The sequence below is a fragment of the Natrix helvetica genome (genome assembly GCF_964273705.1).
Source record: "Natrix helvetica genome assembly, chromosome: 5".
NCBI lineage: Eukaryota > Metazoa > Chordata > Lepidosauria > Squamata > Natricidae > Natrix > Natrix helvetica.
In genome coordinates this window covers 64096264-64118735 of record NC_138551.1, presented here as the reverse complement: position 1 = coordinate 64118735, position 22472 = coordinate 64096264, and the positions used below count along the sequence as shown (strand labels likewise).

General features: G+C 40.5%; 1 protein-coding gene across 1 annotated transcript in view; it reads right to left on the bottom strand.

The window, feature by feature from the left end:
* Positions 1-21057, bottom strand: part of LOC309392639 (scavenger receptor cysteine-rich domain-containing protein DMBT1-like) — a 48921-nt gene extending 27864 nt beyond the window's left edge. Inside the window, exons 1-7 of the mRNA XM_081954069.1 lie at positions 21011-21057; positions 18044-18118; positions 11664-11684; positions 9183-9461; positions 6297-6317; positions 2398-2694; positions 990-1298 (exon numbers count right to left, since the gene is read on the bottom strand). Of these exons, the coding sequence (XP_081810195.1) occupies positions 990-1298; positions 2398-2694; positions 6297-6317; positions 9183-9461; positions 11664-11684; positions 18044-18118; positions 21011-21047 (1039 nt within the window). The 5' untranslated portion in view covers positions 21048-21057. The remainder of the gene's footprint in view (positions 1-989; positions 1299-2397; positions 2695-6296; positions 6318-9182; positions 9462-11663; positions 11685-18043; positions 18119-21010) is intronic.
* Between the last annotated feature and the right edge of the window lie 1415 nt (positions 21058-22472).

Sequence of the window (22472 nt, the reverse complement as noted above, 5' to 3'; positions counted from 1 at the left end):
TGGGACCAAGAAAGCAGAGGTCTGTTACAGCACCTGTCCTCTAATATGAGATCCCTCCCAAGATTCATATGGCTCCCAATGTATTTAAATACCTTGTTACTTGCGGGATCGTATTCTGCCCCATACATCCCTGCGACCAATCCGCTCGCACAGAGAGGGCCTCCTCCAGGTGCCGTCCACCAGACAGTGTCGAGGGGCGGCGCCTAGGAGTAGAGCCTTCTCTGTGGCGGGCCCAGCCCTGTGGAATGACCTCCCTCCGGATATTAGGAATACCTCTGACCTCCGCTCCTTTCGTATAAAGGTCAAGACCCACCTATTCCAAGTAGCTGGCCTGGCTCAACTTTGATCTAACTATATCGCTCCTGACGGGTTTTTTATTTGGGTATTTTAATTGTATTCAATTATTAGGTTTTTTTTTAAACATTGTCATTTTAATTGTTTTTATTCATTAGTCGACCTCCTCCTTGTACATGTCTTGGTATACGTCTTTGTTATATGTATGTCTTGTCTATATATGTATTTCATATGTTTTATTGTACGCCGCCCTGAGTCCTTCGGGAGAAGGTGCGGCTAAGAAATAAATATTTATTATTATTATTATTATAAATGAATATTTTAACCTGGCTCTTTCCCCCACACCGCCACCCATGGGTCTCCACTACCATAGTGCAACAAGTTAATCAGTTGTATGCCAGACTGGCACAACATTTTTCTTCAGGTAAAAGTTGCTGACAGATACATTTCTGCAAGTCTGATTTTTCCAGTCTAACTTTTTTTTTTCTTGGTGAATCCTATCACTTTATAATTTTATAGCCATCATTTTCTTCTGGCTTTGTTTGTTAGTATCCCGGGTTTTCATTAGATGAGTTAGAATATTAAGTTCTAACATTAAGTACACTAAGATGTACAAACTCTCAACATTAACTACTGATGGAAAAAAACCTCCCGTAAAATATGTATATTGATCTCATCACAGGATAAGAACGTACCTGAACAAATGACACCAGCATCTTCATAGTGGTTGCAATTATGACTTCCCCAGTCTCGAGTTGCACATTCCCAAAGATAGGATTCATACCCATGGCAGTAAACGTCATCCAGGAAAATAGGACCATATCCTTCCCCAAAATAGGCTCCACTTTTAGCTTCAATAGCTTGTCCACATCCAAGTTGTCTGCATACTACCTCTGCATCATTTAGATCCCATGAGTCATCACAAACTGTCCCCCATCTTCCATAGTCACGCCGAACTTCAACGCGGCCTTGACAGCTATCCGTTCCATTTACCAATCGGAGCTCTTAAAATTGAATTAATGAATTAATTAGTATGATTGCTCTTCTAGACGATTCACAAATTAAAAACGCAGATGTGATACCCAGAACCTACCCAACCTTGGCTAAGCTCAAGACAAATAATCAGGGCTGGATCTATTGGGATCAAGTTTTCTTGTAGGTCATTAAGAAATGCCAAATGTATGGTTGTTTGGGAATTTGAAGAAAATTTAAAGAGAAGATGATGGCAATCTCTTCTATATCGTTGCTAGAAAATTAACATTTTGAATATAACTGTTCAACAATGCTATTTTCCTTTTCTTGTAGACATTGGAAGAAAATAGGCATACTGAGATTTTGACCTTTAGTTTCTAGCAAGCCTAAATTCTCAGCACCCTTTGGATTCCATCAGCTAGATGGTATCACTTCATGGGACCAAGAAAGCAGAGGTCTGTTACAGCACCTGTCCTCTGATATGAGATCCCTCCCAAGATTCATATGGCTCCCAATGTATTTAAATACCTTGTTACTTGCGGGATCGTATTCTGCCCCATACATCCCTGCGACCAATCCGCTCGCACAGAGAGGGCCTCCTCCAGGTGCCATCCACCAGACAGTGTCGAGGGGCGGCGCCTAGGAGTAGAGCCTTCTCTGTGGCGGACCCAGCCCTGTGGAATGACCTCCCTCCGGATATTAGGAATACCTCTGACCTCCGCTCCTTTCGTATAAAGGTCAAGACCCACCTATTCCAAGTAGCTGGCCTGGCTCAACTTTGATCTAACTATATCGCTCCTGACGGGTTTTTTATTTGGGTATTTTAATTGTATTCAATTATTAGGGTTTTTTTTAAACATTGTCATTTTAATTGTTTTTATTCATTAGTCGACCTCCTCCTTGTACATGTCTTGGTATACGTCTTTGTTATATGTATGTCTTGTCTATATATGTATTTCATATGTTTTATTGTACGCCGCCCTGAGTCCTTCGGGAGAAGGTGCGGCTAAGAAATAAATATTTATTATTATTATTATTATTATTATTATTATTATTATTATTATTATTATTATAAATGAATATTTTAACCTGGCTCTTTCCCCCGCACCGCCACCCATGGGTCTCCACTACCATAGTGCAACAAGTTAACATCAGTTGTATGCCAGACTGGCACAACATTTTTCTTCAGGTAAAGATAGGATTCATACCCATGGCAGTAAACGTCATCCAGGAAAATAGAACCATATCCTTCCCCAAAATAGGCTCCACTTTTAGCTTCAATAGCTTGTCCACATCCAAGTTGTCTGCATACTACCTCTGCATCATTTAGATCCCATGAGTCATCACAAACTGTCCCCCATCTTCCATAGTCACGCCGAACTTCAACGCGGCCTTGACAGCTATCCGTTCCATTTACCAATCGGAGCTCTTAAAATTGAATTAATGAATTAATTAGTATGATTGCTCTTCTAGACGATTCACAAATTAAAAACGCAGATGTGATACCCAGAACCTACCCAACCTTGGCTAAGCTCAAGACAAATAATCAGGGCTGGATCTATTGGGATCAAGTTTTCTTGTAGGTCATTAAGAAATGCCAAATGTATGGTTGTTTGGGAATTTGAAGAAAATTTAAAGAGAAGATGATGGCAATCTCTTCTATATCGTTGCTAGAAAATTAACATTTTGAATATAACTGTTCAACAATGCTATTTTCCTTTTCTTGTAGACATTGGAAGAAAATAGGCATACTGAGATTTTGACCTTTAGTTTCTAGCATCCCCAACCAGTAGGGCCAAAAAGATTAAAGGAGGAATAATAATAATAATAATAATAATAATAATAATAATAATAATAATAATAACAACAACAACAACAACAACAACAACAACAACAACAACAAATATTGTGACATGGCCATCGAAACTACGCAATTATGGATGAAGCATGTAACAGTGATACCCATTGTCATCGGGGCACTTGGTACTATGTCCAAAAGTTTTACAAAATACATCAAGAAATGTACAATAACACCAGTGGAATTGCAAAAAGCTAAACTACTCAGAACATTGTACATTTTAAAAAGATACTTGCAGCAACCCATACCAACCATATCAACCAGCGCCCATCAATGATATGTGAGATACATTTTTAAATGTTCAATTGATTGAGTTTCATGTATAATAATAATAATAACAACAACAGTAATAATATGGTTCATTGATATTGCAATACCAGGTGATACACGAATTGAAGAGAACCAACTAGAAAAAATAATGAAATACTAAATACTGAGTGATTGTAGAGGAAGAAATCAATAGTACCAATGGTTGTACCAATAGAAATAGAAGCCCTTGGAGCAATACTCAGAGGGTTGCTTAGATACATGGAAATTTTGAACTTATCTGACCTGAATATCCTGATTTTGCAAAAAAAAAAAAAACCACCTTACTCAGAACTGCCTATATACTGAGATGTTATCTTAACAGCTCTTAGGTCCTTGGTTAGGGCTTGAATTGTTTTTACCAGTCCCAGGCTTTGAATTGAATATTAAATCAAAAACAACAACAACAACAACAACAACAATAGTATCTGGCTGCCTGTGCTACAGATAATAACAACAGTAATGCCATCAGACTGTCTGCCCCAAGACTGTGCTTTTTCACCATATATAAACAAAATAACTCCCTCCCAAAACTCTACCTCAATAAATATATTCCTAATATCTTGGGGGGGGGGGATTTCTTTTTCAAGAGCAAAAATCGCTGTCATATTACAATAGTAGTTTAAGTTTCTCCTTGTTATCATGAGGCATATTTGTTAATGTCAATAATGGATTGGAATACGACATTAAACACGTTCCCTTATAGACTCAATTTAACTCAATATAACTCAAATTCAATATATTTTAACAGTTGAAAATAAAACTATGAAATTAAATAAAATTACATTTTATAATTTTATTTTCAATTGTTACTAGAACATCCTTATTATTATGTGTACTTCCTTAAAAGATCAGTAAAATTAGGAAGAACCATTCTAGCAAAATTGGACTGTAGAAATCCACACTACCAGATGGCAACAAAATCAGTGTTTTATATTACTGTGGGGTCATCCCATGATGATCTGGAATTTTCCAGGCCAGATATGAAAACTTAGCTTAAATCAATAGTCCTTGAAACTACAGCTTAAAAGATAGTGTTACTGTGGACAAGAGGTCCCCAAATTTGGCAACTTTAAGACTTGTGGACTTCAACTCCCAGAATTCTCCAGCCAGCTATACAAGTCTTAAAGTTGCCAAGTTTGGGGACCTCTGCTGTAGACATAACTATAATCAGAAACAGAAAGAAATGCCAAAAGTTAATATCCAAATTATATGTGATTTCTGGATACCAAACATAACCTTTATTTTCATACTAGCAAATTGTAGGAAAGCACAGTGTATAATATTACCTTTTGTATAATCAGGTGTTGTGGTTGATAGAAAGGGAGCTAAAAAAAGGAAGAGACATATTAAGCTACATGACAGATAATAGCACACTAATAACAGTTTACTCATGAAATATTTGAGGGTATGTCAAACATATTTGATATCTATCTATATACACACAGGTACAAAATTTTCTTAATGAAAACAACTTGAAAGAAAAGAATATAAAAAAGGAATAGCATCCCATGTAGACTATAACCATTCATATATTAATAGCATATTAAATTAGAAAATATCATAATCAACTTTCATTTGACTTCATATTTCTAACAACTCCCTTATATATTTCTATCTGCCTTTCTAAAAGCCTTAATTTTATTAACCACTCCATCTCTGATGTCACCAACAAATAAGAATAATTAAAGACAAAGATAAGTAACCAAACTCAGTTTGATGCTTTTAAAAATCTTTAGTTGGAACTGCAAAGCAGTTATACAAGGCATAGTGATTTTTCACATATCTTGTTGTAGGAACTGATCACCTCAGGGGGGCGCTCCAAATTAATTTTAGTGATTGCATCTGTACAATGTTACAAGATTCATAGCATTCACATAATGGTATCTCTACCTGTAATCCTTATATACTACAAAAATAACTATAACATTATATTTTTGTATGAAAACTGAAAATAAACAGGGAAGTGAATTTTGGTTTGAAATGGATCAATGGAGTATTGCTTAATATACTTCTCCTCTGAAACTGAAAATTCTTCAGATAAAGTAACAAACAAAGCAAAGAAATTATATCTAGAAAAACGGATTTACCTAACTAGAACTTTTTTTCCAGCATAATATCTAACTACAAGACAGGTAGTAACTGTGTAGTTTTAAAAAAAACATTTTAAAGCACTTTTTTTGTGGCAGTTCCCATGGTTTAATAATTGGATTTTTAAACTATACAGTTACTACCTGTCTGATAGTTATATATTATGTAAGGGAAAAAATTAAATATCCGAATGCTTATAGTTCTTTCCCATATACCCAGATCAGTTCTTGGTCCTTAGCTCTAAACTATTGTACAATAAGGATGCCTTTTATTTCCATTTGAGGTCAATATTTGTTTGGGTTTCTAAACTTTTCCAGAAACTAAGGAATGTTGCAATTACACAGTACCAAAGAAACAAGTTACTGGATCTTTGCTCATCTCAAGGCTGAGCAACTCATCAGGAAAGTATATGCATATATATGTGCGTGTGCGTTTATTGTTTTTTATAAATAGCGAAACAATGTTTTACAACAGCAAAGCTAATTTATATTTCACAGCTGGATACAAATAAATTATTTTGAAGATGTTGTTTGTAGAGATGACCAGGCTGAGCCTGAGGGAGGGGTCAAACAAATCATAAGTCACAAGTCTCTAAGCACCCACAAGAGATCTAAGTCCAGCCCATTTTAATTTCTTCCTATTCTTAACTCCTTAACAGTCACTTGGCCAAATTCTTGCAGAGAATTTAGGCTTGCAATAAATCTTCATACTCATTTGTACTGCCTGAATCTCCTGATTTCCCAGATGTTCAACAGTTGTATTAATTCAAAATTACCTGATGGAAGCCATTCTGAGTCTGTCAACAACAAAAGAAGAAACATGAGGCATTAAATGTATGTATTATTGTACACATTATTGATCACGATAAAGATACTTTTGTTGGTTTTTTAAACATTTATAGGGAAAAGGGTAAGTGGAATGGTGTACAAATTTTGGCAGTTGCAAGTGTGGCAGACGCCCCCTCCCTCCAAACTCATTAAATACATCTAAGTATAAAACATTAATACATAATCATATAAAATCAGCATATTAATTCTAGAAAAATTTTCAATCAGTTTATATATTGTAATATAAAGTCTACATATAATTTCATTATTACTTTCGGTCTGTTTATAACAATGTGTTTTTCTTATTCATTTTTGTGATCTGAGCTTTCTTGGTATTGCCCCTTCTCCCCCCGCTGGCAGAGCTCCAGCCCCTCCCGTGTCCTGTATAACCGTTGTAGAGTCTTCTGTTTTTTCTAGGTTCGCTTTGTTTTTTTCCATAAAGGCCTGTGCCTCTATGGGTGTATTGATTCTAATTCTTGTCTCCTCCCAGAATATCAGCATACCTTCAGGCATCAACCATCTAAACCACACCCCCTTCTGGTATAATTTATTCGCCAATTGCAAATAATTTTTCATTTTCTCCCTAATTTTTTTGGGGATCTGCTTCAAGATGGTTATCTCCCTGTCGTGATATGTCAATGCTTGCCCCCTTTGTACACCCAGAATTTCGTCTCTTGTGCTTTTCCTAAGGAATTTAATATGGACCTCCCTGGGTACATTGTGTGTTCTGGCATATGCTGAATTCACTCTATAGACCAGATCTATCTCCCATTCCATCTGTTGTTTATCTTTATGTATGTATTCAGCTAAAATATTAGTCATAATGTCCCTTATATTTTCCCCATCTGCTTCTATAACATTTTGAAATCTAAGATAAAAGGACATTCTCTCAAACTCTGTTTTCATTTGTTGGATATCAAGTTCTTTGTTTCCCTTCTGCAATGCTTCTACCCCCCCCCCTCGCCTCCGCCACCCCACCCTCCACAAGGTCCAGTCTCTGTGAGTTCTTATAAATTTGGACTTGATTCTCTTTAATTTCTTCCTTCATTTCCTTTAATTGTTTCTTAATTTCTTCCTGGCCCTGTATAAGCTGAACCATTTGTTGCAAATCCATCTCTGTACTCTTAGGTTGCATCAGTTCTGTAATCTTTGACTGTGTGGCAGGACTGGATGTTGCAGATGTCGGTGCAGAAGTAGCAAAGCCAGGTTTTCCAGGGGGTGGTCTTTTTGGAGACATAGTTTATAAAGTAGAGAGATCAGTCAGTATAGAGAATGGACAGCTGGAGAAGTAGAGCAGACAGGCAAGTCCAGGAGGCAGAAGATCCAAGCAGGTGGGAGTTTCTTTAGTCAGTCTTGCAATAGAGAGGAATTTTCCCCCCAGAGAGTTCAAGAAATTACAATCCACAAGAGATTCTTCTGGGTGACACGGAGACAAAGACCGGAAGCCTGAATTTTAAAGGTGGAGTCAGGTTTCACAGTTCATGAAGACAACGGAAGTGTGCCATCTTGCCCTGCCAGCTTTGGGCTCAGAGGCATAGTAAAGTTTTAAAAGTTCACAAAATTCTCAGGTCATCAATACATTTTGGAGCTAAATCCAGTGAAAATCACTTTTACAGGGGTGAGGCATCATTGGTTGGCTCTCCCCCCTCCTCCTTCCCCTGGGGGCGAAAGCAAAATTTTCTCAAGCCGCTTGTCCAAGGAGGGGGGAAAGTCCCCCTCCCTCTAGCCGCACCTCCAAAAAAATCCGAAAGTTTAACTTTTCAAATTGCTGAAAAGTCCATCAAATCAAAAGAAAGGGAATGAAGAGAGGAAGCGATGCCTGGAGCAAAGCGGAGAAGCCCCCACCAGCCGCCGCCGATGCCAGGGTCCTCCGCGAGCCGCTCCTTCAGCAGGACACCTCTCCGGGGCGTCCTGTGCCCCCCAGAGGCGGGGAAGCCCACCGGGGAGCGGGAGCGGGCAAGGGACTTGCCCGTCGCCATAGCCGCCGGAACCGGAAATCAAAGATACTTTTGTTTTGGTAATTATTTTCTGCTGTTCTAGAAAAATATGTAAATAGATAATGTTTATGATGATGCATTGCACAACCAGAGGATTTTATGTACTGGAAAAAATCATGTACATCAGATTTGCAGGTACAGAGCTGGGAAAAGACAACAAATGGGACAACACCCAATCCTATAAGTATATTCCTTTACTGTTCAAGTTTACAATGGCACTGAAAAAAAGTGACTTACGACTTTCACACTTACGACTTTTGCAGCATCCCCATGATCATGTGATCAAAATTCAGATGCTTGCCAACTGACTCATGACCATCACTGCGTCCCAAGGTCACGTGATCACATTTTGCAACCTTCTGAACAAGTAAAGTCAATGGCAAAGCCAGATTCACATAACAATCGTGTTGCTAACTTATCAATGGCGATGATTCACTTAACAATTGTGGCAAAATGGGGCAAAATTCACTTGTCTAATGTCTCACTTAACACCAGAAATTTTGGACTCAATTGTGCTGGTGTCAAGGATTCCCTATAAATGAAGAACACCTTAACTATCTGGGACTAATAAATGATTGATCCTAAACATATTGGTCAATAGTAACAAAATCCTATCAGCTACCTTAGTATGAAGTCCTCCTTGATGATGGAGCATGAAATGTTTCCAGCTAATACAATTCATAGACCTATGGCTAATATAAGCTATACTTCTGAAGGGCACTAAATTGTAGATGGTTGTGCATTTGGATATTGAATTGTATTTTGAATCTCTGTTTTATACTTCATAACCTGCTTCTCCTCCTATCAATGTGATAAAAAATAGAGAATGACTTATACCTGCACACGTGACTGCAACTTTTGCTTTGGTTTGGCAGTCTCCTTGTTGAAAAGAGCATTGCCACAAGTAGTCTTCATAGCCAGTACAGGATACGTTATTCAAGTTAGAGGTGCTGACGTTGAATTTGCTAACTCCAAGGGCTTGGCCACACTGCAGCTCCCTGCAGACGACCGCAGCTTCCTTCAGGCTGAATCGATCATGGCATACACCAACCCAGCCACCAAAGTAATAAACTTCAAGAAGACCGGAACAGTTTCCCGACAGCCTCACATAAATGTCTTTAAATAGACATTAAAAGGAGTGTTATTAGCAATAGTACTTAGCAATAGCACTTAGACTTATATACCGCTTCACAATGCTTTACTCTCTCTAAACGGTTTACGGAGCCAGCATATTGCCAACAACAATCTGGCTCCTCATTTTACTCACCTCAGAAGGATGAAAGGCCGAGTCAAACTTAAGTCAGTGATATTAGAGGTGCCAAATTGCAGGCAGCCAGCAGGCAGCAGAATTAGCCTGCAGTACTGCATTGTAACCACTATGCCCCCATGGCTATTAATTAATTAATCATTAGGTTTCTACATATTTGTACATTTAATGCACACAAAATGATGGTTTTAAAATGTATCTTCCAAATAAATGTGGGATTATTGCCTTGTTTCGGTCTTGCTACTTTTAAATGGGAATTTTTAAATTTAGGACCTTGGCTGACCTAAACATAATATACTGTAAATCTTAGCCTTTTGTTTCCATTCCTTTCTCTTGACAAGTTAGTGGTCTCTTTCTGACTATATACCTGGGCATATACGTATACCTGAGCGGGATTACTTCAGATGAGGTTCTTCTGTTCAAAAGGTCCCTGCACTATTAAGATACTATGTCAGAAAAGAAGGTGGAATAGGTCTCTTTCCCTCAGATACATAGTTTATGTTTTATTTTATTATACAACATACTCCCAGAAACTCTGGGTAACTCACAATTTAAAAAGTAAAGGGCAAGAGCATACAAAAATGTTTTAGGTGGTCTGAATCAAAGAAACAAAAGAAAAAAGAAAAAAGGGGGGAGGGAGAGAAAAAGAAAGAAAAACATCCAACAGGATTCAGCTATTGCCCTGATCCAAAGCTTGGAAAGATAAGTATGACTTCAAAGGTTCCTAAACTTAATCAGAGGGGGAGCCTTTGGATCTCAGGGGTGGGAGGGGAGATATCATTCCAGAAGGAAGATACCACAACAGAGAAGGGTCCAGTACAGTCCCCCTAGATGGCATTGCTTAAATGATGGGATCTGAAGTGCTCCTACTAGGCCTAATCTCTTGGGGCAGCCAGAAGCAACATGGAACAGAGACCAGTGGTCACTCAAATACCTAGACCCTATGTTTAAACAAGGATAATTCTTCTGTATGATTATTGATTGATCATTGAAGGTGCCAGGTTGAGTTTTGAAACAGTATGGTCTAAACTCAATCTACCTTGGATGTGCAAATGTTTTGGATTTAAAGTTGACAACTCAGAACCTCCATGTTTTTGTCCTGTACTCAGAACAAAACACAACCTTTCAAGTGCAGCTGTTTCAGATGACTTTATAGAAATGTTGACTTGGACTTTTTTAAAAAAGTAATTTTAACTGAAGCAGTAGAATAGCAAGGACTGATTATGTTTCCACTGATACTCGTTTAGGCTGGGAAAACATATTGCTGGAGCAAAGCAGAGAATAACAATAAGTGGAATATCCTTCTCTTCACCTTCCTACTGATCAATTCCATTCTTTTACAGTTTTAAAGAACCTTTTCACCCCATCTCCTGTCCCAAATCCATCCCCTCCCAAAATGCCTGCTTGTTTCTTTAGGAAAATTAATTATTCTAAGTAGGTGTTATGTGCCTATCAGTATCTTGACACTGCTGTGCTGTTGGCTAACTACTCTCACATACACCTTCCATAAAGGCTTATTTTTAAAGCTTCTCTCTTCCCACCTCCATTTGAATGAAGAAGCCAATCTTTTCCTCTAAAAGTCTTCCTCCCCAAACCAGCCATGACTCAAGAGGCCAAAGAGCAATTAAAGAAAAGCAAACAGACAGAGGGCTAAAACATGGTGCTTTTCCTTGTGATGATTTTTTGCAGGGCAAAGGCAAATTTATTTGTCACCTGTCTCATTTTTAAAACCCTCTACTTCAATTTTTTTCTGTCTAATGCAGGGATGACAACTTGACAACTTTAAGACTTGTGGACTTCAACTTCCAGAATTCCCCAGGCAGCATGCCAGATTGGGGAATTCTGGGAATTGAAGTCCACAAGTCTTACAGTTGCCAAATTTGGACATCCCTGGTCTAACACAACCTTCCCAAATGGCAGTTTTCCAAGCACGCCATGATTATAGCTCCCAGAATTCCAGTTGTGCATTTGTTGCACTTGGGAAGCAAGTGGTTGACAAAGGCTGATCTAACAACTCTAACTCAAACCAACAATAATGTTTGAAAACTCACCATCATAAATGGGGGTTGCATCTGGAAAATAAAAAATACATCAGTGATTTGCAGGAATATCTCTTATTGCAACAGATCAGACTGTGATTTTGTTCTTGTTAGAAAGAATATTTCTTAAGAATACATGAAAATTACTAATATCTCTGTAGGAAAAAAACCCTTTATTTTCATAAGCAGTTCATTAATTAAGTGAACTTTTAAATGTCAATAAAGTCTACAAACTAAAACGATTAAATTCGTAGTGGTAGACTCTGAAGGGTCAAAGGCGTGTTAACTTTTATAGTTCAAAACTTCTGCCCTGTTTTCTAATATAGGAATTCATTCCTGTGTACAATTCGACGTTGGAAAAAATGGTGAGCATACAATTCTTCTGATTGTCTTGTATTAGACATACCCGTGAAAACCCAGTTATATTTGTAGCTCATGGTTGAAATGAGAAGTACTGGTAGTGTTGGATCTGGGCAACGAGAGAACAGAGTGCGGACACGAAGTGACTTAACAGCTCTTTATTAGTAGTAGTAGTGATCCAGCTTACTCTGTGGCTGGAGGGTTCCCCTTTTATAGGGATCGGGTACGCCTCTCGACCAATCAGAACGATACCTGTTTCCCGCTGTAGCAGCGGACCAGAGAGGAGACTTGCTACGATATATGTTAATATCTAACACCCCTCCCCTCTTAGACGGAACATTGCGGTTAGTTTTATAGTCCTTAAGGTACGTTGGTGTTTGCCTTACTCGGGTGGAGCGTCGCAGTTCGGGTTGGTCAGAAGTAATTGCAGGATCGGTCGCTTTCTCTGTTTCGTGTTCGGGAGTTTGCAGGCTTTCGTTGCGTGGCGTTCAGGGGTCTGCTCGCTTTCGTTGCTTTGGGGTTGTTCCGTTTCGCGCTCGACCTCTTGTTCTGTCCTGGGCTCGCAGGTGTCGTAGTTCTCTGTGTTGGGGCTCTCGAGTGGCTGACTTTGCATTGGCAGGTAGCTCTCGTTCTCGGTTCGTAGGTCTGAGTGCGCCAGGCGACCCCGTAGTTGATCGATGTGCCTTTTCCAGTTCCGCCCATCTTCTAGTTCCAACAGATATGATCATGGGCCCGTGATGCCAATGACCCTTGCCGGCATCCACAATGTCCCCCCTGCATAGTTGTGGGCGTATACTGAATCCCCTATGCTAAAACTCCGAATTTTGCTTGTGGAGTCTGGGGGTGCTGTGGCAGAGTAATTTGGGTGAAGACAGTCCAGGTGAGACCGTAGACGGCGGCCCATGAGTAGCTCAGCGGGGCTCCTACCCGTCGTTGCGCTGGGGGTAATGTGTTGGATTAATAGGTAATGGTCAATGCGTGTTTGCCAATCACCTGGACCCATCCTAGCGAGGGCCTCTTTTGCGGATCGCACCATTCTCTCCGCCTGTCCGTTTGATGCCGGATGGAATGGCGCGACGAGGGCATGCCGAATTCCCTGACCTGCTAAGTACGTTTCGAATTGCATGGCCGTGAACTGGGGCCCGTTATCAGAGACCAGGAGGTCGGGCAGGCCATGAGTGGCGAAAAGTCACCGTAGAACCTTAATGACTGCCTCTGCCGTGGTTGAAGTCATTAGGACTACTTCTAGCCATTTGGAGTATGCATCCACAACTATAAGGAAAGTCTGACCTTGGACTGGCCCTGCGAAGTCAAAGTGTATTCGCGACCAGGGTGCTTTAGGCTTCTCCCATTCTGTGGCGTGCGCTTCCGGGGGTGCTGGTCTCGATTCCTGGCATGGATCGCAAGTGGCCACCCATTCCTCTATCTCTTTGTCCATGTTTGGCCACCACACGTAACTTCTAGCTAATGCCTTCATTCTAACGATCCCCGGATGCCCGACATGTAACGCATCTAACACATTTTTACACAATGCATAAGGAATAACAACTCGATCCCCCCACAATAAACAGCCTTGCAACACTGAGAGTTCGTCCCGTTTTGACCAAAACATTTTGAATTCCGGGCCCACGTTTCCCTTCGGCCACCCCCTCCAAACCCATGTTTGAACTTGCTTTATTAAATTGTCCTTCGAGGAGAACCTGGCAACGTCGCAGGAAGAAACCGGTCCTGAGTCCAAACAGTCAATGAGCAGCACCGGTACTTCAGGAGTGGGGTCTGGCAAAAGGTCCGGGAGTGGGCAATGGCTGAGTGCGTCTGCGTGTCCTAGAGTGGAACCCGGTCGATGAATTAATTTGTATGAGTACGCGGCCAGGAAAACAGTCCACCTGGTCATGCGTGGAGAAAGGGAGACTGGTGTGGGGCGGTTTCCCGCCAAAAGTCCCAACAGCGGTTTGTGATCTGTAATCAGTTCAAAGTCGCGGCCGTAGAGGTATTCATGGAAACGTTTTACTCCAGCTACAGCAGCTAACGCTTCTCTGTCCATCTGGCTGTAATTCCTTTCGGCCGATGAAAGAGTCCTGGAGTAGAAGGCGATGGGTGCTTTGTTTCCGTTTGGCATCCTGTGGCTAAGGACTGCGCCAACTCCAAAAGGTGATGCGTCGCAGGTCAATACCAGTGGTAGCGTCTGGCTGTATTGGACTAACAGCGAGTCAGTGGTGAGCAGGCGCTTTACTGCGGCAAAAGCTGCTGCTTCGGATCGTCCCCATCTCCATGTTGCGTTCCTCTGGAGTAGTCGATGTAATGGCTCAGCAACGGTCGCCTTCTGTCTCAGAAAAACGCTGTAGAAGTTAAGTAGGCCGAGGAAGGCCTGCAACTCGGTCTGATTTCGTGGTGTGGGGGCGTCCTGGATCGCCTTAATTTTCTTTGAAGTGGGGTGTATTCCCTGACCATCGATTCTATATCCCAGGAATTCTATGCTAGGCACGTTAATTTGGCATTTTTCCTTTTTGAGGCGGAGACCCTTTTCTCTGATTCTGGCCAAAACAGTTCTGACTCTTTTTAATAATTGCTCCTCGTTTGCAGCGGACACCAAGATGTCGTCGAAATAGGGGCCGACTCCCGGTATCCCTTGCAAAAGCCGTTCCATGACGCTCTGGAACAGACCTGGAGCAATGCTCACACCGAATTGTAGCCGGTTGCATTTGAATGCCCCTCTATGCGTCACTATAGTTTGGGCCTCCGCTGTAGCGCTATCCACGGGCAACTGCTGGTAAGCTTGTGCCATGTCTAATTTAGCAAATATCTTTCCTGGCCCCAACGAGTGCAATAAGTGTTGTACTACTGGCACAGGATGTGCGCTTTGTTGTAGCGCGACATTAATTGTGCATTTATAGTCCGCACAGATGCGGACTGACCCGTCTGGCTTGACTGGGGTCACAATGGAAGTTTCCCAGCGTGCGTGATCCACCGGCTCAAGGATTCCTTGCTCCACTAACTTATCTATCTCCTTATCTATTTTTGGGCGGAGTGCAAAAGGCACTCGTCTCGGTTTAAGTCGGATTGGTGCCACTTGGGGGTCTAAATTGAATGAGATTGGTTTACCCACATACTTACCAAGACCGGGGCTGAACACATCCTCGAACTCCTTAAAAATCTGTTCAGCGCTGCTGTTCTCCACGGTGTTGATCCCGGTGACTTCTAGCCCCAAGGCTTCAAACCAATCTAGTCCTAGAAGGTTCTGTAACAGTGCGCTGGCGATGGTCACGGGCAGCTGGGCTATGATGTCCTTGAAGCGGATCTGGAATGTGCCTTGGCCCACGATGGGGACTCGGTTTCCCTGGTAGTCTCGTAGCAGGATGTCTGGAGCGCGTAGTTGGCTCTTTTTGAGGCTAGGGATAGCCTGTTTCATGGATGCCCATGAAATGATCGTCAGGGACGATCCTGTGTCAACTTCCAGCTCGCAAGGTGAGCCCTCCAAGAGGACTGTGACTTTCAGCTTTTTAGGCCGCTTGGTGCGGACCTGACTTATTGTGGTGAGATACGTTCGCAATTCCTCTCTCTGGGTCAACTCTATCTCAGCATCTGTATCCTGAAAATACTCTCGTTGAGCGTCTTGATAGAACGCTCTCTCAGCTCTTTGTGTATAATCTCTCTGGGAATACGCTCACTCAGCTCTTTGGGGATTTTCTCTCTGGGTAAACACTTGTGGATTTCTCTCTGGGCGCCCTTTTTGATTTCGCCAAGCCCCTGGGTTGGGCTTCTGTTGGCGGTACGTAGGTGGCTGCCGTGAGGCAGGGACTTCGCTCCGGCACACTCGTGCGATGTGCCCAAGTTTGTTGCAGTGTGAACAAACAACGTTCCTGAACCTGCAGGTAGACCGGGGGTGATTCCCTCCGCAGCTTGCGCAGGGCGGCAAATGGAATCCGGGTCTCCCCCCAGGCCTCATGTGACTGCTCCGCATCAGGTGACTGTCCCCGAACTCGGGATCCTCGTAGTCGGGGTTGGTGTCCTCGTAGTGGACTCTGGTGTGCCTGGGTGCTGGCTGGCTTACGTTGAAACCGCGTTGTATGGTTACCGATGATCTCTCCGCTGACTCGGATGCCCTTGCTTCTTTTAGTGCTATCTGTAGGGTTAAATTTGGGTTTGCCAACAGCTTTTTTTGTAACGAAATGTCTCTTAACCCACAAACAAATTGTGCCAGGATATGCTCGTCCAGATCCCTGAACTCGCAGTGAGTTGCTTCTTTACGTAGGGCTGCAACATATTGGTTGATTGATTCTCCCGCCTTCTGGTTCCGCATGTTGAATTCCTGGCGGCAAACGTGGCGGGAAGGTTTTGGCGCGTAATGAGTCTGTAGAGCCTGTTGCAACGCCGTCCATGATACCGCTTGTATCAGAGTAGGCGCGGTGAGGTCTCTGGCCGTGTTGAAGACTTCTTTTCCACAGTAGCCGAGGAAGATGTTTTTCTTTCGGGCGTCGGCTATCCCCGTGTAATCGTTCGCTTCGAGAAAACACTCGAAGCGAATCATGAATGCCTCCCATTCGTCGTTCGCTGGGTCGAATGGAGCGGGGGGAGTGTGCATCGCCATCTTCTTTCGTTTGAATTTGCCGCGCTGCGGTGTCCTGAGATGGCTGCCGGAATTTCTGCGGAATTCCTGGGCTGGATCAAATCCGGAGATTCTGAAGTAGCGTTCTTCGTCCTATCTGTCTCTCGATCCCATCCTCGTCGCCAATGTTGGATCTGGGCAACGAGAGAACAGACTGCGGACACGAAGTGACTTAACAGCTCTTTATTAGTAGTAGTAGTGATCCAGCTTACTCTGTGGCCGGAGGGTTCCCCTTTTATAGGGATCGGGTACGCCTCTCGACCAATCAGAACGATACCTGTTTCCTGCTGTAGCAGCGGACCAGAGAGGAGACTTGCTATGATATATGTTAATATCTAACAGGTAGCACTGATGATGTTACCTAGTTTGGATAATGAAACGTATGCAAGAAAATAACCAAGCTCAGAAAGCACTAAGGACACTCAGTTCCGTTACATTGTAGTGATCCCCACATTATCAGGGTTTAAGGTCCCTATGTTTGTAGTTACCCAAATACCCCTGCAGAGGCATTTCCTGTTTTGCTGGATAATAAAATGCAGCAGCTATGCACACGTACACACATACACACACACTCAGAAATATATCTGAAACAGCCAACTGTGTCCGCAAAAAGATATTTAATGGTTTGGAGGAGGAGTGTTTTGCATGCATTCTTATGAATTTTCAAGCTCCTTTTTCAAAATATTTGCAATTTCTTCCTAATCACACAGAAATAAGTCTCTGGCTCATATCAGCTGAGTGCGTCTGATACGGGAAAGGGATTGATATGGTCCCATGGGACTTCATCCAAAACCAATTGCTCAATAATCAGTTTGCACTGGTGTATGAATGGTTCACTCAATAAGACGGGGGGGGTGTCGCGATAACTCACTGTTGTCACATGACATATCACAACTCCCCCCCCTTGCTAAAACGGGGGTGGGGGTGGCCAGCGTGTTATGCACCCGGCCTGTGGGCCACAAGTTTGAAACCTCTACAATGAGACAATGTGAAAAGAGTCAGGAGAGATGTTGTCTGTGCTCTCAAAATCACATATTTGAAATTACGTTTGAGGCAACTCTAGAAGGAAATTTGCTTTAAAGTACAGGGGTGGTATTCAGCCGGTTCTCTCTGGTTCAGGCAAACTGATAGCGGCGGCTGCCGGAGGCTCCATCTACCCACCCTGACGTAATGTGCGAGTATTGTGAGCTCAAGGCAGTGGGCATGAGCAGACGCAGCACATAGGCTCACACTTGCGAACCGATAGGGAAGGTAAGTGAATCCCACTGCTGATATAGTACTATGCCTTATATAATATATATAACTTTCAAGCAAATTATGAGCTATGGAGCATAAATATGTGCAACCATGGCAGTAAGAGTCTCATCAGAGTTTAGAACAGAACAACAGCAGCAACAATGTTATTTTAAAAAAGCAAAAGACTTACAGTCAAGAGTTGTTGATATTGCTTTTAGTCTTGCTGGTTTTGCTGCTGCATCTGCTGCTGTTATTTCAGAATTACCTGTAGAAATAATATAATTAGAGTGCTAATGAGTTTAAATGACATTGCAAAATATTTTTTCCAGCTAATTTAAAATGAATATATCATGTAAACTAGAAGGCATAGTGAATGCTTACAAACTACTGACAACTAAACCCTAACAATATAACCCTCCATATTGCAAGCCTCACTTATCTGTTTTATGCATTTTTCAAATAAGCAATCGTAATATATAAAATAATGCAAAACAAGTACGCAATTCAAGTTACATGTGTGTATAATAGCAGTGAAGTGCAAGAAAGATGTAAAAAATATCTTTCTTTCTGCCTTGCACACAAGCCAAAGATAATACAAACCCAGATTCTCTTTAGCTGGCTTGGCTAATATAAGGAAAATTTTCTCTTCCCATTGCTACTATTCCTGAAAAAGGAAATAGGGATTCAAGCAGACAAAATACTATGTCCAGACACCCAAACCTATGGGTTGATTAAACTAAAATTCAGGAATTGCCATGGGCATTTTTCCTCTTTACATAAAGGCTAAAATTGCAAGAGTATTTTCCTGATTTTGTACACTTGTGGTCGCAGGACAGTGTCTAAATTAGAAAAGGGACTAATGTTCTGTATCATGTGACAGACCAGCCAACAGACCAGCATCTTATGCTGCATGCATATTAAATTGGAACCTGCATTTTCTGAGCTGTGTCTATTTTTGCCACCTATTTTTCACTCCATTTTTTTTCTTGCAAAGTTTCATAGGTGGGTGAAAAAATAAGTTATAGGTTATGCCTTTATTTCTTTAACATTTTGAAATACCTAAGATGAATTCTCTGTGTAGTATACAATAAAATCAAAGTGCAAAATAAAAAAGAATCCCTATAAACTAGACATCAGAAAAAGCAGCCATTATATTGCTTATAAAGGAATATAAGTTAAAATGCAATTGCAATTAAACAAATGCAAAAGCCTGGAAAAAAGTTTTCACTTTTTCCTTGCCAAGAAAACTTCCAGGACTGACCTAAGCAGTGTCTACAAATTGGGCATGATTTAATGGAAGAAAAAAACTATATGTGAGAACTAATCATGCACAAATAATATCTGCAAGCAGACTTTGTATAGCTAGTAAGCTCAAGAACCTGAAGAGTAAAGTGGCCTTCTCATCCATTTTTCTAACCTTGAGCCAGTCTCTTAGGCCTAGGAAGGAGACAATGGCCTGTTACTTCTGAAATCTTCCCAAGGAAAAAAATGCAGGGATTTGTCTAGAGCAGTCCCCAGGACTTAGCAATGATTTGAAGGCATACAGACACAGAAAAAAGGTATAAAAGACATCTCATGGTCTGATTTCCATAACTGAAATATAATAATTATAACATTTGTTTAGGAGAAAGAAGTAACATATTACTACATATTAAAAATATCCACAGCTGCTCAGAAATTCTAATGAATACACTTAGTGATATTGCAGGAAGCATCCTAATGTTAAAAGATAGAGAAATGAAATGAATACAAGAAACCAGCTATAAATGAATACATGAAACAAGCTATAAAAAAGAAATGGATAGATAAACTACCAAAGAAACGTACATACAGGCTGCCTGAAAGTGTAATGAATAACTGCTCGGAATGCATGGAGATTGACTTAGAATGTTAAGAATAACAAGATACATTCAGAATAAAGTAGAAAAGAATCGGTATATCAACTAAGAGAATAAAATCATAATATTGTTATAAAGAAAAGCTGAGCTAACCAATAGCTAATGCATTGCTACTTTCTCCAATTAGAGAGCAAGAAGCAAAGTTGTGATGAAAAGGATAAAGATCGAAATTGAAACTTAAGATGGAAAGAAATGTAATCATGGAGGATTTATTTATTAAAGTAGTTTAAATTTCACCCTCAAGACGAGCACCCTTTAAGTGTTCTTTGGGCACTTAAAAAAATAATTGTTTGTCTGAAATTTTTAAAGAAATTCTGAAGAACTGATTCTGAAGATTATCAAGAAAACCCTGGAAATACTAAGTGACTAAATAGGGCAAAATATTCCTTATGTTGAAACAGCAGAAACTAGGATCTAGTGAACAACAGATCAGCCGGTCCTACAGCGATATCCTTTCAGAGAAGGAAGTAAAGTGATCAAGAACAACTTTTGACTAATTATACCATTTTTGACAGATAACTGGGAATGCTTAATTATAAAATCCTTAACTGCAACCAGGTAGCTGGTAAAATTGCACACAATACCATCCTAGTCAATCATGGATTGGTTAGATGGCATGACAATTAAGCAGATACATAGCTGGCATGAAAATAAAATTCAAAGAATGTTCATCAGTTGTTTCTCATGAGACTTGAGTGAGATATTGAATGTATTGATGCAAGATTCAATCCTAATATCTGCTGTTTTAGAAAACTTGGATAATAGACAGTTAATAAAGATAGTTAACAGACAGTTAATAAAGATTTAGCATGAAGAGTTCTGATCACTGATAGATTCTTAACAGCTTAAAAGACATACCCAAAATTATAGGGGGTAGTTTGCTGGCTAAACATATATTTAAAGTGAAACTTTGCAATAAGAGAAAAATAGTTTGCACAATTTGAAAGCTTAATGGATGAGCAGAGCTCATTTTGATGTATAAATAATTTAAATATACCGTGATACTTGATATACTTTCCTATAAAGCTGAATTTTAGAATTCAGTTCAGAATGTAAAACATTATATGGAATCTGAACACTGCTTCATTTGCTTCCTAAGGATAGACATTCTGAATTAATTGACGATACACAGAATGCAAAGATTCAGTTTTAGCCATGCCCTGTAATTTTTCAAAACAGTCCTGTTTTGGAGAACTTGGATGGTCCATCTACTACACTCTATTGCAATCACCCTGGAGAAAATTAAGCATATAGTTTACCTGCAAGAACTAACAGTATCACCCAAGATAGCGTCATTGTGGTGTCCGACTTCCCAATCCTTCTGTCAGACACACCAGCACCTGCTTTTAAAGGTTTGTGACAATGCAGAGGTGTGGTCCACCTCTTCACTTTGCCTTTGTTGCCATAAATATAAAATATAATGTCTTTCAAGAATCAATATATGCAGTTCATGTGTATGCTATATTTGTCTGCCAACAATGATAACGTTGCAGCGATAACAAGTTTCCATGACTTATAGAAAAGCATTGACTCATACTCAATAAAAATGTAGATAACTTCCTTTTGATCATAAACTATTTCCCTGTGATAATAAAGCTCTTCAGGGGGACCTAAGATTGAGGATGCCAAAGAACAAACCATATATAACAGTTTAAAAGGTAGCTAGTAGACCTGCCTAATCTGCTCATAGGGCAGCATTCAAAGGCCATCAGCAATGTTGCCAAAAATATTTAAGGCTGTTGAATGGAAAATGATGAAATGTATCATTATTTTAGAGTCTTGACGCTGATAATAAAGGAAAAGTAGAGACAGAAAACGAAATAATGTAAAAAAAACACCACATAAAAAGGAGAATCTCTAGACAGCTCATTTTCTCCTTCCATTGTCCCAAGCCACTTCCATTGTCCCCAAAATTACTTAAATACAGATAGTCCTCGACTTACAACAGTTCATTTGGTGACCTTTCAAGATTACAACTAAAAATAGTGACTTATGACCATTTTTCACAGTTACAGCCAATCCCCATGATCAGGATCAAAATTTGGATGCTTGGCGACTGGTCCATATTTATGACAGTTGCAGTGTCCCAGGGTCATGTGATCCCCTTTTGCAACCTTCTGACAAGCAAAGTCAATGGGGGATCCAGATTCACTTAACAACTAGGTTACTAATTTATCAACTGCAGTGATTCACTTAACAACTAAGGCAAGAAAGACGGTAAAATGGGGCAAAACTCACTTAACAAACATCTCACTTAACAATGGACATTTTGGGCTCAATGGTGGTTATTAGTCGAGGGCTACCTGTATTTATATTTTTCTTGAAAATTGGACATTGTTGCTTATATTTATTTAAAGTGGTTCATATGATGTATTTTAATTAATCTCGTACCACTTTTTATCAAAAAGTGTATTCCAAATGTGTGAGTTGTGGTGGCATAACAGACTAACTCTGCCCACTGCCAGGAGTTTGATCCTGACAGGCGCAAGGTTGTCTCAGGGTTCCATCCTTCTGAGAAGGGTAAAATGAAGACCCAGATTGTTGGTGGCAATATGTTGATTCTGTAAATTGCTTAGAGATGGAGCTGATAAATAAATAAAAGGAGACTAGTATAGATCTATTTCAAGCTATTTAGCTCATCAGCTAGCCATGGCATTCACACCTGGGCTGCTTGTATATTAGGTAGATGTATTAACCTCTAAGCCACTTAATCTTTCCCCT